An 18448-nucleotide genomic window follows, 5' to 3' on the forward strand; every position below is an offset into this window, starting at 1 on the left:
AGAGGGATAAACTCATGCAATATGATATAAACCCCATCTTTTTATCCTCGATGGCAACAATACAATATGTTTCGTTTCCCTTTCTGTCACTGGGATCGAGCACCGCAAGATTGAACCCAAAGCTAAGCACTTCTCCCATTGCAAGAAAGATCAATCTAGTAGGCCAAACCAAACTGTTAATTCTAAGAGACTTGTAAAGATAAACCAATCATACATAAAAGAATTCAGAGAAGATTCAAATATAGTTCATAGATAATCTGGATCATAAACCCACAATTCATTGGATCTCGACAAACACACCACAAAAAGAAGAGTTACATCGAATAGATCTCCAAGAGAATCTAGGAGAACTTTGTATTGAGATCCAAAGAGAGAGAAGAATCCATCTAGCTAATAACTATGGACTCGAAGGTCTGAGATAAACTACTCATACATCATCGGAGGGGCCATGGAGTTGATGTAGAGGCACTCCGTGATCAATGCCCCCTCCGGCGGAGCTCCGGAAAAGGCCCCAAGATGGGATCTCTTGGGTACATAAGGTTGTGGCAGTAGGAATAGGGTTTCGTGCTGCTCCTGGATGTTTGCGGGGTATGTGAACATATATAGGAGGAAGAAGTAGGTCGGTGGAGCTACGAGGGGCCCACAAGGGGGAGGGGCGCCCAGGGGGGTAGGTGCGCCCCCTGCCTCGTGGCAGCCTTGTTGATTTCTTGACGTCCACTCCAAGTCATCTGGATCACGTTTGTTCCAAAAATCATGTTCCTAAAGGTTTCATTCCGTTGGGACTCCATTTGATATTCCTTTTCTATGAAACACTGAAATAGACAAAAAACAGCAATTTGGGCTAGGCCTCCGGTTAATAGGTTAGTCCCAAAAATAATATAAAAGTGTAAAATAAATCCCATTAACATCCAAAACAGATAATATAATAGCATGGAACAATCAAAAATTATAGATACGTTGGAGACATATCAGCATCCCCAAGCTTAATTCCTGCTCGTCCTCGAGTAGGTAAATGATACAAACAGAATTTTTGATGTGGAATGCTTTCTAGAATATTCTTCAATGTATTTTTCTCTATTGTGGCATGAATGTTCAGATCTGAAAGATTCAAGATAAAACTTTATTGTTGACATAAAAATAGTAATACTCCAAGTATGCTAATCAAGCAATTATGTCTTATCAAAATACCATAGCCAAAGAAAACTTATCCCTACAAAGTCATATAGTTTGGCCATGCTTCATTTTCGTCACACAAAATGCTCTCATCATGCACAACCCCGATGACAAGCCAAGCAATTGTTTCGTACCTAGCTTTTTCAAACTCTTTCAACTTTTACGCAATATATGAGCGTGGGCCATGGACATAGCACTATGGGTGGAATAGAATATGATGATTGAGGTTGTGTGAGAAGACAAAAAGGGAGAAAGTCTCACATTCACGCGGATAATCAATGGGCTATGGAGATGCCCACCGATTGATGTCAATGCAAGGAGTAGGGATTGCCATGCAATGGATGCACTAGAGCTATAAATATATGAAAGCTCATCAAAGAAACTAAGTGGGTGTGCATCCAACTCGCTTGCAACTGAAGACCTAGGGCATTTGAGGAAGCCCATCATTGTAATATACAAGGAAAGTTCTATAATGAAAAATTCCCACTAGTATATGAAAGTGAGAAAATAAGAGACTCTATATCATGAAGATCATGGTGCTACTTTGAAGCACAAGTGTGGAAAAAGGATAGTAACATTGTCCCTTCTCTCTTTTTCTCTCATTTTTTGGGCCTTCTTTCTTTTTTGGCCTCTTTTCTTTTCTTTTTTTTCGTCCGGAGTCTCATCCCGACTTGTAGGGGAATCATAGTCTCCATCATCCTTTCCTCACATGGGACAATGCTCTAATGATGATCACAACACTTTTATTTTCTTACAACTCAAGAATTACAACTCGATACTTAGAACAAAATATAACTCTATGTGAATGCCTCCGGCGGTGTACCGGGATTGCGATGAATCAAGAGTGACATGTATGAAAAAAAAAATGAACGGTGGCTTTGCCACAAATACAATGTCAACTACATGATCATGCAAAGCAATATGACAATGATGATGCATGTCATAATAAATGGAACGGTGGAAAGTTGCATGGCAATATATCTCGGAATGGCTATGGAAATGCCATAATAGGTAGGTATGGTGGCTGTTTTGAGGAAGATATAAGGAGGCTTATGTGTGATAGAGCGTATCATATCACGGGGTTTCGATGCACCAGCGAAGTTTGCACCAACTCTCAAGGTGAGAAAGGGCAATTCACGGTACCGAAGAGGCTAGCAATGGTGGAAGGGTGAGAGTGCGTATAATCCATGGACTCAACATTAAGTGCACTTATCGAGGAGTGATAGGGCAGTAGAGTTTGAGGCAAAAAAAAGATTTGGGTGGCTATGGGTGATATGGGGAATCTAACAATTAATTGACAATGATTTCACCGTGATGTGCATTGGTAGCTTCAAGACAAAGGCATTTTCCATATGTAAGCCACAATTTCAGTATCTTATTCTTCTGAACCAGGAAAAGCGTTCTGGTAAGGAGGATGAAAGAAGAGTACGAAAAAGGAAGTCAAAAGTAGTAGTCTTTAACAAGGCTTTCCTTCATCAGCGTAAATATCTAAAGTAGAGGCTTTGGTATAAACATAAATCCCATAATAGAGGGATCGATCAAACCAAGCACGGTCGCAAATGTTGTTATGGTGACCGTGCTCCTTTTTGGTATGATTTTTGGTATGGGTGACCTTTTTGGTTTGGCAGGAAAGTTTATGGGCAACAGGTCGGCACGAAGTGATTCATCATGTTCAAACATGAACCTTTCGCTCATTGGGGACGGTTTATAAATCATCAAATTCCCACAAATGGAATGAGAAGTGGGTCCATGTAAATGATCGAGACCTCGCAAACAACAACGTTCCTTCCCCATATGGAGTTCGGGACCCAAGGGCAATCGTTGAGTGAACTGTATCTTATTCGTATTAGTTGACCTAAGCCGCACCATTATTGCAGGGGTGGGGCTCAGCCTCCGAACCGTACGTGGGACGAGTTTCTGCCTCATAGGGCTAGTGGAATGAGGCTGGAACCCATCAATATCGCTAAACCGGGAGAGTTGCTCGTGTTGGATTCAAAGTTTCGCTCTACCAAGGCAAGATATAATAGAATATAATCTAATCTAATATGCATCCAGCTTTAGCTGAATATCGTGAGTGTTCAGCGAAGTATGCTAGCCATTGGCCTTACGTTCAGGATACTCCTTTCTGTCTTTGCAATGTTTGGTTATAAGAGAATGTTGCTCTTCAGAAAACGCGTATAGCGGCCTTTGTCGATGGGACAAACGCTCCAGTGTATGCATTACGAGGCAACTAGCATTTTGTCATGGAAGTTCGTGAAACAATGTCATGTCGCGACTCGGCATGTTAGAAGGAGCTAAATCAATAGGTGTCGGTGCTGCTACAATCGCTTTAGCCGAAGCTTAGCAGAAAGGTGTGATTCGTGATCTCGATCATTTAAATGATCCTATCCTTAAGATTGGTTTTGGAAGATATGTCAAACATTCGAGAATGCATTGTTGATCTAGTTAGGTTTCTAATTGTTGAGTGTGAAGTTCCGTTCTAAAAATATTCGTTTCGTTGGAAAAACCAACGCCGACGTCAAGATCAGTCTCCTTTCCTTTCTCTTTTCAGGAGCAGAGCTGAAAAAGATGGACAGTAACGATCGCGTAACATCAATTTATCGGCCTCGTCATCGAAAGCGGCTTCCAATTGCTCGGAAATTCTCAGCTATATGGGGGACTTTGATGGTGAGCAAAAAGAATTGATCAAGAAATTGGTAAACTTTCGCATGATCCATGGTAAAAGAACGAGAGTTCGTGCTATTATTTATAAAACTTTTCACCGCCTAGCACGAACTGAACGCGATGTAATAAAACTTATGGTTGACGCCATAGATAATATAAAGCCAATATGCGAAGTGGTCAAAGTAGGAGTTGCAGGTACTATTTATGATGTTCCTGGGATTGTAGTCAGGGATCGACAACAAACCTTAGCTATTTGTTGGATCCTTGGAGCAGCTTTCAAACAACGTATAAGCTACAGGATAAGCTTAGAGAAATGTTCATTTGCTGAGATACTGGATGCTTACCGAAAGAGGGGAATTTCACGTAAGAGAAGGGAGAATCTTCATGGACTGGCTTCCACCAATCGGAGGTTCGCGCATTTCAGATGGTGGTAAAGTGATACCACATAAGGAGCTCTTCCTCATTCAGTCATACTCAACAAAAGTAAGAAATGTTTGACCCGGATCCTTTTTTCATCTTCATATAGAAAGAAAATCAGCCTTCCTCATACTCCCCCCTTCATTCATAGAGTTGGAGGAATGCACAAGAGGCCTGCCCGTTCATAATTGCATAAAAGAACCATTCTTTTTATGAAAACTCTTGTTCCAACCTCACCTCAGGTCGAATGAATACGAAAGGGGGATCAATCAAATCAATAAGCCATGAATGAAGAAGTAGTGGGCCTTTCGCCTTATTTCGTTTGACTCATGGAGCTGAGAAATCTACTTCAAAGAGAGGGAAAGAGTGCTAGTCTGAAAGAACAAGCAAGGGATGAGCGCACGGGAGCGAAATCCGTTGCGCCCACGCGCATATGTTTTCTTGCTGGGTAATTTCTCAGAAAGTTTTTGTGTTGTTGATTCCTATTCCTAGGTGTTGTGCTTTTTCCCCTATGCCTCCTATTGGTACTAGTGGAGTAGGATTAGCCTGTAATACAGAACCTATAACTGGTGTAACCTTTCGCTCAATACTCAAATCTACAATTGAAGCATCTGAGGCTGTATCAATCGAGGATACACGACATAAGGAATTGTTAGATCTCCAAACTGAACTTCGCCTTCACCAAGCGTGGGTTTTCACTGGTCCTAACTAACGGTTGGCAAGCGATCCCCTATTCTGCATCCCGAAGATCAGACGGCCCAGAGCCAGAGCGATCATTCAAGCAAGTTACTCAGCTTGAGTTTTTCAGTCAATCAATAGATTGTGCAGTTTCTTAGTCTTTTGGTCCACGTCTTCATGACTTATAGAAAGGGTTTCTTTCTTTTACAAGATCATGGAAGCTTCAGAAACCATCCGAGATCTTCTGGAAACAAGAAATGTTGCATCAAAGGGTTCAGTGGTCATATCATAGTGAAATCGAGTTTCTTGATTTAGTCGATATCAAATTCCCAACTTAGAAATTCGAAAGGACTAAGATTCTACTTCTTCCTCAAATACTGGGAATGTGGATTCAAGTATGATATCACTATTCCACATATCTCAAGAAAACGAATTGAACAAGTTTGATGGCTGGAAAAGAAGATAGGAATGGGGCACCAAGGAAGGATTGTAGGTAGGGATGCCCTTAGATCCGTTCTCAATAGCTCGTGATAAGGCAAGAAAGCGAGTAGATAGCCTGCCCTCGCATTAAAGCATCGATCTAGTCCTCTATTAGATATGAATTTCCCGTTGGAAATCGAGGTACATACTCCAAAAATCCCTGGTTTTTGCCTTCGGTTAGCAACTCGTCTAAGTTTAAGATCGTATTCCATCTTCGTAAGGACATAGAAAGGGGTTTCGGTAGTGACTGTCCTATCAATAGACCGAATGGTCATCAGTTGCCCTCACGGCCTAACGCCGTTTTTGAGCTCCATCACATGCTTAAGAAGGACTTGCCGTGGAGCCAAGGCCTATTTATGAGCCAGACCTAGAAGATCACTGCTTTCATGCTGGTCATTCTAATCACTATGAGAACTTCTCCCAAAGAGGGTTCTTATTTCATTTCAGTAAGTAGTCGATTGAATCGGTTTCTAACCTAAGGAATGTGTTATTATAACCAAATATATCATCCAAGAGCCGATCTCTTTTTCATTAAGTATCATTAACAGACCGCTTGCTTACGAGCTTGGTAGCTGCCTTGGAGCCGAGGCAGACGGAGGAACCTCTCGAACCTGGAATCCACTTTCCACTTGTCCTCTATATGCTCAGGTCTGCTGTTTGACCAGTATCTAATGCTATTTCTTACTTCGACCAGACGGGCACTTTCGCATTATGCAGTGAGATCGCCTACTCCTCTCGAGGTTGGCATTTTCGAGTTCATATTTCATAGGTCACCATAAAAATTCCTACCTTTCAAATTAGCATATTTTTAGGAACATATCGAACTTTCATCCTGCATTATCTGTGCAAAATTTTATCATTGTTTAACTACTTCCTCAAACCATTCAATGCGCTATCTCCATCCTCTCATTCATCTCTATACCAGAACAATTAATTAGGCCCAGCCCTTCTATCATCGGCCTTGTTGAACTAATTACTTTCGTCTTCGTGCCACCTCAAAGAAGACATTTGATCATGGGCTTTTTTTGTGATGAGGCTAGTTTGAACTATGCTTTTTCTCCTTTCTACACCCCTCTTGACACAAGTTTCGCACATCCAGTTCTCTTATTAGAAACTCCCTATAGATATACTTCTTACTAACTGATTATGGCTTCCCTGACTAGAGAAGGAAATGTCGGGAGGAAATAGAGATGATAGGACCACCTGAATGCTGGAGATGACTGCTCGTCGTATTCCCTCGAGCAAAGCGGAGAAGATAAGGGGGAAGAAAAAAGGTTCCTAACTCATTGGATAGCTTAATCTATTGGTCAGGGATCCCATCTTTCCTTTATTTAGGTGCCTAGACTTTTCGGGGCATAGGGTAGATTTCACAGTCCTTTAAGTGAATACGCCTTCTCTTTATGTATAGAGCTCTTAAAGAATGGATCAGGTCCTAGCAAAAAAGTCCAAGGTCTGAATACCAAGAGCGGTCAAACACAGTGATCAGTCCCGGTCAATGGGTAGAAAAGCCCGCCCTATAATCTGAAGTAGTCTTCGACTAGGTATATAAAATGGATAAAAAGAAAGAAGGGGAGGAGAGGAGATAGATGCATTTCAATAGGCGTATATGATATTGGAAAGAATGGAATCGAGTAAGCTTAGGCCAACCCATAAGTCATCTTTGTGTAACTTCCCATATGCCTACTTCTAAGCTAAAGTAAGGAAATAGGGTGAGATAAGCAAGAATGAGCTGAACGAAGACGTAAGGTTTGTTTAGATGTAGTCTTTGTGCTTTTCAAGTTGCTTCTTGCGAAATCAACTAAGTTCGAAAAAGCCATGCCTAGGTTTCCGGGAGTTTAGATAAGATATGTCAGCTGTTGGAGGATCAATATTATCTGGGGGATCCATATATTATGAGGGAGTATGGAGAGGGGGTCTAGAGATAGTACAGTCTGTAGTGAACCTATTCATTAAATGGACTTTTCCCTTACATCTCATCAGCTTCCCTTTCCCTCGCCGGTGCAGTGCCATCTGGATACCTCATAAATAAATCAAGCAGGCTGGCTAGTAAGCGATCCCGAGGGGCTATCTTCTCTCCCATGCTGGTGCCTTGCTTAACTCAAGTATAAAGTGGAAATTAAAGCCAAAATCTGGGGTGATAAAATTCCATTTGAATCTTGAGATCCAAGAAGAAGGATAGCTTCATGAGTTCGTTCTGACTCCTAGCTTAGCTGGAAAGCTTTTGCTTGTATCTGGCAGTGGGTGTAACATCCATCATACTCACACAGAAGAAGGTTTGCTTATCTAGCTCTAAGGCAGTTATAATCATTTACAGAACCAGGGTTTGCACCTACTGAGGAGGAGAAAGGGCTGACGACCCATACTAGAACTCCAAGATAAGATCTTTCAGTCGATCAGACGGCCGAGGCCTTTAATAAGGTCCGGTTGTGCCAACGAGTTCTTCTAGTTATGAATCGCCGTAGGGAGGTAGCATTACATTTTTTATTAGAAAAATAGAGCTCCTCATAGAAAAGAATGGCGAAGAAAGTGTTAGAGTACTTTCTTTCTGTTCAGTCCTGGAACTTATTCTTTTTCGATCGACCTATCAACAGTACCGATCATACCCCGTCGAGCGAGTTAGGAGCTGCTCACAAAGAAGGCCGAAACCAGCTCACCTTGGAGGGTCTTCTCCCATCCAGTCAGAAGTGGAACTAAAGATTAGGATCGCGGGAAATAAACTGAAAGGCAAGAGTGGAGGTTAGCGGGTCTAAAATCTAGTGGGAACATTAGAGGTATCTTCATCATGAAATATGATTGAGATCACACGTAGTACTGACCGCAAGCAGCAGATCACACTACTGCTTGTTGATTCAATCTATCACGCTTACCACAAAACCGGCCACAAAATTAGAAGGATAAGGTGATACCATGAATGACTTATTCCAGAGATGAAGTCTTAGATTCCAGTACTATTGCACTAGTATTCTGAATATTGATACTGGGGCTATCACTGAACTCAACGAACGTTTCGATCTGACGTCATGGAAATATTATACAGTCAAAGGTATGATTGCAATAGCTAGCATAGAGTATAAACCTGTTTATCCATTGGTTAATCATTGGGTTGCACATACAGTTGCATGTTATATACTATTACAGAAATATATCTATCCAAGAATCCCAATCCTGAAGGAGGGCGATCTTACGACAGCTTCCATCATGCCAGTGCTATACTTGGAAAAAGGCTCCTGTCCAGAAATTGATGATACCCTTCCTACATCAACGAGCATCTGGCTCTATGATGAATCGGATCCTTCTCAAATCCTCCCGATTGATTATATAATCAATATAGTGTATAGAGAGATGATCCAAGTTGCTGAGAAGTATCATAAGAAACCTGTTTATAAAGTGGGTCTTAGATTTTTAGCGCCCGATTCGAAAAGAGAGGAGATTAGTGAGTGCTTATCTTCATCAGATCTTTATAAGATGCTTTATGACTCGTTGGAGATATCAGAAAGACTACAAACCCTAGTCTCTAGTATACCGAGAAGGCCAAAGAAAACGAATATAGCCGATACTCGGAAAAACCCCTACACCACTAAGCTACAAGATAAGTATCAACTAAAGCTTCCAGCTGAAGAGACTCTGACGATTCAAAACTCTAATCTAAAACTTTCTAATCGGATGAGGGTTCCTAGTATTTGGAGCGGATATCCAGACACGCGCAACACAATTCCCTCTATTCGGTCGATTTATAATCAAATAGTCGCGGAGAGGAATGAGAATGACTTCTCTCCTTGTAAAATTCACTATAATCAAAATGTGAAGAAGGTTAAGCAGGTTCCGGACGTTCCAACTCTCAAACCAGTCATTGTTGTTAATATGCTTACACTTTTATATAGAGATAGATATCAACAGTTTAAGATACCACATTCAGGTGCGTTCGTTATGGTTAGAGCTAATCAACCTCTAGCTTTGAAGGATAATCATATGTTTTCCACTGACTACTCAACTATTATGAAGGTTAGAGGTAATCAAGTATCTGTTTTGAAGGATAGTCATATGTTTTCTTCCGCTAATGACTCAACTCTTCTCGCTAAGTGTCTAACCGAGGGAGGTAGATGGTTAGTATATAGTTTGTTGACCGGTTTAACTAGGAGAGTGAAAAATGAAAGAAGGAGTATTCACATTTATTTAACGAATTTCGATAGAGATGATAGTTATCGTACACTAAGGAATTGTTTGATACATCATAAACATGAGTTCAAATGTTCAACGCTTACGAGATATAATAATATCTCCAATATGAGGGTGTATTCAGCAGTTAATAACCGATTACTTTTCAAAGTACGAGACTTTAATGATCTTTTATGTTATATCCAGGAAGATGAGTTGGTTGATATGTTTTGCCGACAACACAGTTCTAAAGCTTGTAACACCGAGACGATGTCAATACACAATCTAGTAGAGAAAAAACAGGAATATGTGAACTATATGATGCATGATATTATGCTGTACGCAGCTATAATGCAAAAAGCGCAAGAACGCTATTGGATGAATTTCTAGATGGACCTCTTTTATAAGGAAAACTTTGCAGAAATGAAAACACCTAATTTCACGGTTAGCAACATCTTGAAAACTTATTCTTGTTCGTGTCAAGAAGTTGAAGGGGGGGAGGTCGAAGTAGCGAATCCGTCAATCGAGTCAAATACGTCTGATTGATAGTAGGATTGCTAACTAAACAACCGTAATTGATTTTTAGTGTATTGCTAGTTATGTCTTTGGTAAGCTGACTCTCTGCATGAAGGTGATAGGAGCGCAGTCCTTGTAAACCACATTATTATTATGAATGCACAGCTCTGTACAGGGTCTATATGTAGGTTCTAACCTAATCCTACATGCGTTTCTCTCATCCTTTATCGTTTCCCTCACATCATCACCCCTTTTTCTTTTTCGTATTAAGAAGGGATTTATTGAGAGGTTTTTAATGTGTCTTCGATCATCGAGCAGGATAAATGATAAATCGGTAGGTTTTAGAGTAGCCCTATTAGGTTGAAATCAATAATGCCCTCGCCCGTAAGAGTTATCCGGTAAAGATATATAATAGCATTGTGAATGGTGATGTCAACATGTAACCGTAAAGATCAGAAGGGGCGATCTATACCTTTCTCAACAAGGTCGTACACTAGGCGTGCTAACAAGCCCTCCAACCTCCCGTCATCTATACACTCCATCTGACATAGGAAGGTTATCCCTTCCATTTATCGGGTACTCGAGTTATGGTGTAAAATGGGGGCCCGGTTTTATACACTCCCGGGTAAGTCGGTTTGTGCTTGTGTCCTCATAGGGTTCGTTTTGCCCTTGACCTAGGAATAGAGTCATGACAAAGGATGAGGCACGCGATCGTTTTTGCTTCCTACGAGCGAGCGCTGCCAAATCAACAACACTTGTTTGAAGTTATGCCGATTGCTGTAGGATGTTGACGGGAAGGCATCGTCGACTCTCTCTTCCATGTTTAGGTACTGTCTGAATAGGGTGAGTAAATCGTTGTATTTTATCCTCTAGAAGAGTGAAATATGACGAAGAGTGGTTCGAATGTATATAGATGGGGAAATTCCTATGGCTTCTATTTACCACTATCAGATAGAGGGCATAAATCTCTTGATAGCCTGTTTACTCAACTACCATGCTTAGCTAGTCTGTCTGTGGGGGTAGGAATAGGGTAGTCTCCCCTTCTTCGTAAGTAGCCGAACTCGGATCTTCGCAACTATCAAAACTCGAACTCAATAAAGCTTCTGAAAGTGGTTCCGTGTTAAGCGACTCACTCTCGTTGAAGGAGTATCGCCCGATGCAGATAACAGCGTTGAAGTGGAACTAGCCTTTTCTTTTTCCACTAGATTCGAGGTTACAGGACACGGAGTAGACGTCAATCTCTTGGAAATGTGGTTCATCTCAAATCTTCCCATTCTTTCTTCTATTTACGAAGTGGTATACCACCCTCTGTGCATGTGGAGCCATCTTTTAGATCTATGACGTGGATCTAACAACAGCAAAAACACGTGCGACATTGCTATTTACCCCTATGGCATAGCTAGGATTGTAACGAAGCCTTCTATCACAGATAATCCTCGCTATTCTCCACTTCAATACACCCATCCGCTAAAACAATGACTTTTCTTTCATGTGGGGTACAAACCAGACAAGGGGTTGTACTATTCTCCTCATTGAGATAGTCGATTTTCCCAGGAATACCTACATCTTCTAACAACGATTCCAGATCGATATATGGTTCATCCTTGATTACTATAATCACTTCGCTACCCAACCATGAGTAACTAACTCCTGGATATGCCTTCCATATCTTCGAGTCAAATTGCACCCTCAAGTAAACGTGAAATAGCACCCGAGAGATTTCTCCTATCTCTGGGACATACTCCCATGACGCATCCCACCCTTTATCCTGATAGTAAAAGGGGTTGTTTAACAACATTCCGATCAGCGCTTCTTCCATGCTACTCAACCCATCTACATAGCTTAACACAACTTTCTGAAGAGTATACTTCTTCACATTCCATAATGAGAAGCCAATCTTGTACACTCTTCTTACATTCGTTGACATCTTACTAATATAAGAATAGTGAGCTTCCTCAAGATCTTCCAACTCGTAAATGTTGTGCGGGTGACCTATCAATTCCAATAGACGTTTTGATAGTGCCATCAATACTAGTAAATCTACGCCGCATCCCGCTCTCCAAACATTAGTAGTTTGGGTTTCCGCATCATAATATTGGTGTGAATACCCTCGTCTATATTCACCATGGAGGAGAGCCTCGAAGGCGTGAGGAATTTTTGTTAGAGAACAACACTCTATGTTTGATAACACATAAGGATTAGCTAAAATTGCTTTAACGGCGCGCTCCATACGGAAACGGAGGACTCCCCGACTCTCCCATCCCTTTGGGTCACTATTATACATTGTCTCTACTGTTGACGCTAACCGATATGCGGGTCTTCTATTCAGGTATATACAATAGCTCCTTCTACCATTCCTATTTATGCTATATAAGATATCAGAAACTCTAGAATTGCTTCCATCCATTCCCATACTAATTATTCCTGAAATACCTATCTTAATTGATTGAATTTGAAACTGCATCCTCATCTGTTTTTGCCTCATAATCATTTTATTATTCGTTCCCTCCTTTCAATATGTTGCTGAGAATTTCTGAGAGATTTAGGTCTGGAGGAACTACACCAGTCCCAATGCATACTCCACCAATTATTAGACCAAATCCGATGAGAATACTCCCCCAACCCACATTATTACTATTGCTATCGGGCACGGGACCCTCACCCCCACCATCTGCTGCTGGAGGGAGAGGTATGCCGCCCTCCCCATCTTCGATCCCGCCATCAAAGGGGCCGTCGTTGATGTTTTTGTCGTATATGATATGAGGGATGTCATCCCTTATAGTGGGAGGATCCATAAGATCTGAATGCATATTCTCCCACGAAATTAATGACGATCCACCCGTCGCCCACCCTAGAAATGGTTCAGAATTTCTCATAATTTCCATGAAATTACCCATCCCTGATATGAGTTCCAGAATCGCAGCATCACCTTGTGTGATACTCAACAATGATAGTCCCACAACAGCCTAACTGGACACTTGCGAGTAGATTCCCATACACGTATCTGTAACCCACAGACGTATTATCCATTATGACAAGGGCTTTAGTCTTCATCGCTAGAGCATTGATACCCCTATGCATCCGGAACCAGTGCAATTGGTGTGATAGTTCGTTATGCAAGTGTTGTATCGCTATGTTATATTCAGGAATACGACGATCAAAGACTCCTTTATCCCAAAATATTTCCTTCATCGTTCTTAAACACATGAGATGATTCAAATATGCCATATGCCATATAAATGTTGGGTTCCGCCCGAATTCCTGCCAAGACTTTCTCTCATTAAAATTGATTTCCCTCACGACATCAGGATTTCCTAGATGAGGATTTGCCCTTTCAGTGTAATCAAAACAGCTAGTCTTATAAATGAAATCGTGATTACGCTCCATAAACCTAATGAATTTTCGTTCATAACCAGTATAGCCACTCAAAGATAATGAGTGTGACGCACTAGAAATCTCCACGCCGCAGCACTTCGGTTTAGCCGTGCTTAGTTTCTTCAGCCAACCGTTGAAATCATTAAATGCCCCCATTTCTGGTATCATCTCATACGGTTCATAAACTCTCCTATTATCAATAAGTAGATTTCTGAAATACCTGGCATAACTACCAGAAGCAGAAAGAGGTGTTTTCTTATATAGTGGTGGTTGAGTATTCGTCGTAGGTATACAGGTCTCATAAACAGAGTGGGGAGACAATTTTTGAGTCATTTCGCTTTTGTTTCCTTCATTTTATCCCCTTTTTAGCGGTGGATATTCAAGTTATTAATCGCTTACGATGTGAATAATATAGATTCAATATCTAATGAGGTATATATTATTGATAGTAATCATTCAGCGTCTAATAAGCGAGATGACATAGAAGAAGTAGAGATGGAGATCAAATCGACTTCTAGTGAAAAGGGTAAAGGTTTTGCTATAGTTAGTAAAGAGGATTTGATTGCTATAGGAATCGTCCTTGGATCGGGGGCATACGGTGGTGATGACGGTTCAACTGGGTCAGATACTTCCGCTACTTCATTAGGGAAGATGAATAATATCTTCGTTCGTTGTTCAAAGATCAACAGTTTAATCCACAAAATTAGCTGTCAATGTATATCTACTCTGAAACATTATCAAATCATCGATATTAGTGCGACATGGGCTTCGTTAATCGATTTATTGTGTGCTCTCGGAGGTGCTATACAAGGTTGGGCTGCTCTATATGAAACTGAAATCGTGATAGCTTATATAATCTATCTGTATTTAGGGGAGTATTTTACTAAATACCGGTTTGATATCAGTCATCGCGTAGCTGGAAGTGCTTTTGATTACAGTGTTTTTGATAGACCGAATACTTGCATAGTAAAGGCACCTAAGAAATTGTTATTGTTTGACAAAACTCTGCCCATTTTTGCAAATTGGCCTGCATCTTTGACCATTCCGTGGTCTACCATTAGAAATAGGTATTATTCAGTTAATAATTTGAATAGAATAATGAATTCTTTAGGTTTAGTGAGTATAAACAAGTTAACTCTGTCGTGGAATGAGATCCATAACACATATTATGGTTCTAGGGTGAAATCCCTATTTGCTGAAGGGTACACTAGACTATTAGTTCAAGTTACAACAAGGGCATATGCACATAAATTCGAGGGGGGTAGTTTCTGCACTTTCCATATCCTCGTTTTATTAGGGATCGGGGTAGTTGTTTGGTACAAATTTAGTGCACAAGATCCACTTACTCTACCACTAGAGGATACGAAGCTCCACTTGTTCGAGCCATTCAAACATTATAGTTCCGTAGTAGAGGGTTATAATAAAATCACATACTGGATGACTGAAGATGTCGTGGAGATAGTTTATAACAATTATAAACCTTCTTGTGAACCTTTTTGCCGAATAGTTGAGGTTAATCAATATGATATGGAGCATCTGGCTCAAAAAGAACGTATGGCTTCGATTGGACTAGCAATCATGATTGCAACCTTTATCACTACAAACGTGATTATACCTATAACACTACCCCTTATACAATACTGAAAGAGGGCATATTATAAAACTATGTTTTACCTAATGAATTTACGAGCTATTTTACACCTGGAATTTATAAGCAAGAGATTTATACTCTTAAAGGGTGCCACATAATCCGTTGAGGGGGAATTCGGACATATAGTTCGAGGCGTAATTTGTCGAGAATTATGTATTTTGAGACTATACTAGAGTCGTCATCTAACGTCAGCCTTCTCTCCACACAGCCTGCATGTAGGCTATTACCAATCAAGGTATGCCACATCCTTCACTTAAGGGCGGGACGTTGTATAGTGTAGTCTATTATAGGTGCGGTTTGAAACCACTTTGATTCTCTAAGGGTTTGCCACAATAAAGAATCGCTATAGTGCAGATAGTCCGCCTGCTTTCAACGTTATTATTGTTTATGATTTAAGGCTGCAACCTCCTTATCTGTAGTTTGGGTTACCGGCGGTGGTACGAGCCATCCCCCTCCTCTGTTTTAAAAGGATTGAAGGATCTTAACATCAGAAGTGCGGCAAGCAGACTGCCATGAAGAGTGGAACTATATTGGTTAGACGGGAGTCTTGTTACAATACAATGTCCAAAGAAGGTTTTTTTCTGCCGGGTGTTTGAGTCTGTCTAATCTTGTATTGGATTAGTGATGTTCATTTCACTCGTGCTAGAAAACATATTCTCTATATGTTCAAACCGCTTTTCTGAGAAAATAGACCTTTAAGGCGAGGTACAATGCATACACAATTCTCATTCATTCCTAAAATGATTTAGAAATAGAACAATCCATTTATAGAATTCGCTACTGCGCGAGGGGAAAGGTTCTACCCTCAATCTTACTTGTATCAACATGTGACGAGGAAGCATCATTGGCACATGTCTATGACAAATCCTATTCGAGAGGCACCAAAGGCTGGTTAGAGATTGGATACTCGACCATAGCTACCTCTTTTTCTAGATCTAGTTAGAGATTAGTTGACTCCCCCACAACAACTCATGCACTACATAAATCTCATGCGGTTGTCCATACCTCCCATTTAGAGCACATATCTCACAGTGGTAGGCTTGGCGAGTATACCGACCGTCAACTTCAGGCACAACCACGGGCAACCTGAAAAGTAACGACGATATTTTCTTATACTGCTCTGGAAAGAGAAACAACACTACCTCAGGGCGGTATTCATTCTCGATAACATCCATATATGACCCGAAAGGAAGATCGGTCCCAAAAACGGTATCTGAATTCAACACTCTAAGTTGAATCTTATGTGCAAGAAGTTCAATGAGTCCCGATACTCCGATTTAGGAAGAACCTCTTCTGCTCTAGCATGGGATGCTCGCCGACTACATCAATACATGCTTTATCATAAATAGGATGAACGCTGAATGTCCTAGAGTCTCACTCATGGCATTTGCTCGAGTTATAGAGGCTTATCTATATTCTTATTATTGTGCTTGGATAGCAATCCTTTCTTTCAATCGACTAAGACTGTTAGAAAGCACATTCATATAAGCCTTGCCTTTCAGTAACTATCCTTAGCGCTGTTCTTCTGCCTATCTCCTATTGGTCAGACAGATCCAGGCTTATCAAGTGGTACTGAAATAGGGTCAAATTTTGTTTAGTAGAAAGGAAGGAAGACGGCATGGGTCTCGTCGGACTTGATGACGATGCCGAAGTATAAGGGAGGCATGGGATTTAGAGACATTGAAATTGAGAATCTGGCTATCTTGGCTAGGCAAGCCTAGCGGATTCTACAAGATCCTATGTCTCTTAGCGCCTGGATGTTGAAAGTGGTTTATTTTCCAACTGCTCCTAAGTGCTGCTCTAGGAAACAAACCATAACAGATATGGACGGGAATAAAAAATGTACGCTGAGTAAATCTATAATATTCCTATTAGCCATGTCACTTAGGGAAACTTCTGGGCGTGGCCCAGCATTATAAGAAGACCGGTAAAAAAGGAAGGAGACTATCTATTTGCTGAGACTATGGTTACTCTTAGCTTGACATACAGAGTTTAGGATGTGATCGATCGGTCGGGAGGACAATAATAACAATGTAGAGAATTGGTCTAACTACAACCCTCCAGTGGAATTAAAGCGACTCGCCAAGGCCAGTTCGATAGAAAGGGAACCCTTGTGGAGAGACAGGATCACCTTATTTCGGTGGAAGAACCTCTTGATCTTACGCCCTATGTTCTTGGTAAAGTGATCTATGTCATAGCCTATTGCTACCCGATCTACAAGTCGGTCTACTTCTGGCTCTTGCCTTGATTGGAACGGCTTTCGAGTAAGAAAGGGCCTTTACTTTCCCCTGAGGGTAGGAAAATCATGATCGGGATAGCGGACGTAAAGCTATTGAACTTAGGTATGCTCTTTCCTTTTGTCGAAGTGGAATCATAGAACACAATGTGATACGATGAGATAGAAAATGCAATACAAATAGAAATAAGGATAGCAAACGGGTTACCTACTCTACTCCTAAATGTCAAAGCAAGCCCTTTAATTCCATTCTTTATTCTTACATTAAAGAATGAATCAAATCTCCCCAAGTAGGATTCGAACCTACGACCAATCAGTTAACAGCCGATCACTCTACAGAACTGAGCTATTGAGGACGAACGAATTGCTTAATAAGCTGAACACCCACATAATCTCGATTTGACACAGCAACACTTTCCATAACAACAGGGATTAAAAAACAGGTGATCAGGACTCGGATCCTGGGTATCTGTCTAACGTGTGATAAGGTGGGGACAGGATTCGAACCTGCAGTCTTCAGGTCATGAGCCTGATGAGTTGACCAATTCCTCTACCCCGCTTCTTCCCCTGATCTTTCTTTCCCTCTTCAGTGAGTGACTCGAAAGAACTAATTAAATAGTGGTTTTCGATCTGCTTTCTATACTAAAATTCGAGAAATCATTTTTTGATTCAGGTTGATTCGGGCAGTTCAGTATTGAATTATCCATCATTTCGAGTACTAAAATGCAAGAAATCTCGTCGTTGCTACTACTTCCTGAATTCCAGTTGGCAAATACAATTATAGTTTGGAAGATCGCCTGAAGGTGTTAACTCTGAACCTGAAGAAACAGAGCAGGCAAGTTCAGAAGCAGAGAAGAGTCAGAAAAGCGGGGCAATAGCAATCATTGAAGCGGGGTAGAATGCATAAAATGCAATACGTTCCCCACGAGAGGTGAGGCACCTTAGGTGCAGACTCGCGACCGTGCTCCCAATCTGGATCTGGATATGAGATTGAATAAAGTTATGATATCGGATCAGAGTACCAATGCATCCGTACTGACTGGCAATAGTTGAGCCGCATAAAGCAAGCAGTTCGAGACTCAATATGCCCACCTTTTTGGTGT

At 41.0% G+C, this 18448-nt stretch overlaps 1 protein-coding gene and 1 non-coding gene across 2 annotated transcripts; one reads left to right on the forward strand and one right to left on the reverse strand.

The window, feature by feature from the left end:
* Positions 1-3771: 3771 nt before the first annotated feature.
* On the forward strand, positions 3772-4367 carry LOC119297124 (ribosomal protein S7, mitochondrial-like). The gene has a single exon (XM_037575039.1). It carries the CDS (start codon positions 3825-3827, stop codon positions 4269-4271), a length of 447 nt encoding a protein of 148 aa, XP_037430936.1. The 5' UTR covers positions 3772-3824; the 3' UTR covers positions 4272-4367.
* Positions 4368-17627: 13260 nt separating this feature from the next.
* On the reverse strand, positions 17628-17701 carry TRNAN-GUU. Its single transcript has one exon. It is a non-coding gene; the product is annotated as a tRNA-Asn (tRNA).
* Between the last annotated feature and the right edge of the window lie 747 nt (positions 17702-18448).

Source organism: Triticum dicoccoides, chromosome 5A, assembly GCF_002162155.2.
Source record: "Triticum dicoccoides isolate Atlit2015 ecotype Zavitan chromosome 5A, WEW_v2.0, whole genome shotgun sequence".
In the NCBI taxonomy this organism is placed as follows: domain Eukaryota; kingdom Viridiplantae; phylum Streptophyta; class Magnoliopsida; order Poales; family Poaceae; genus Triticum; species Triticum dicoccoides.

Coding starts and splice junctions, on each gene's coding strand:
- LOC119297124 (XM_037575039.1), top strand. CDS start 3,825: ATGGGGGACTTTGATGGTGAGCAAAAAGAATTGATCAAGAAATTGGTA.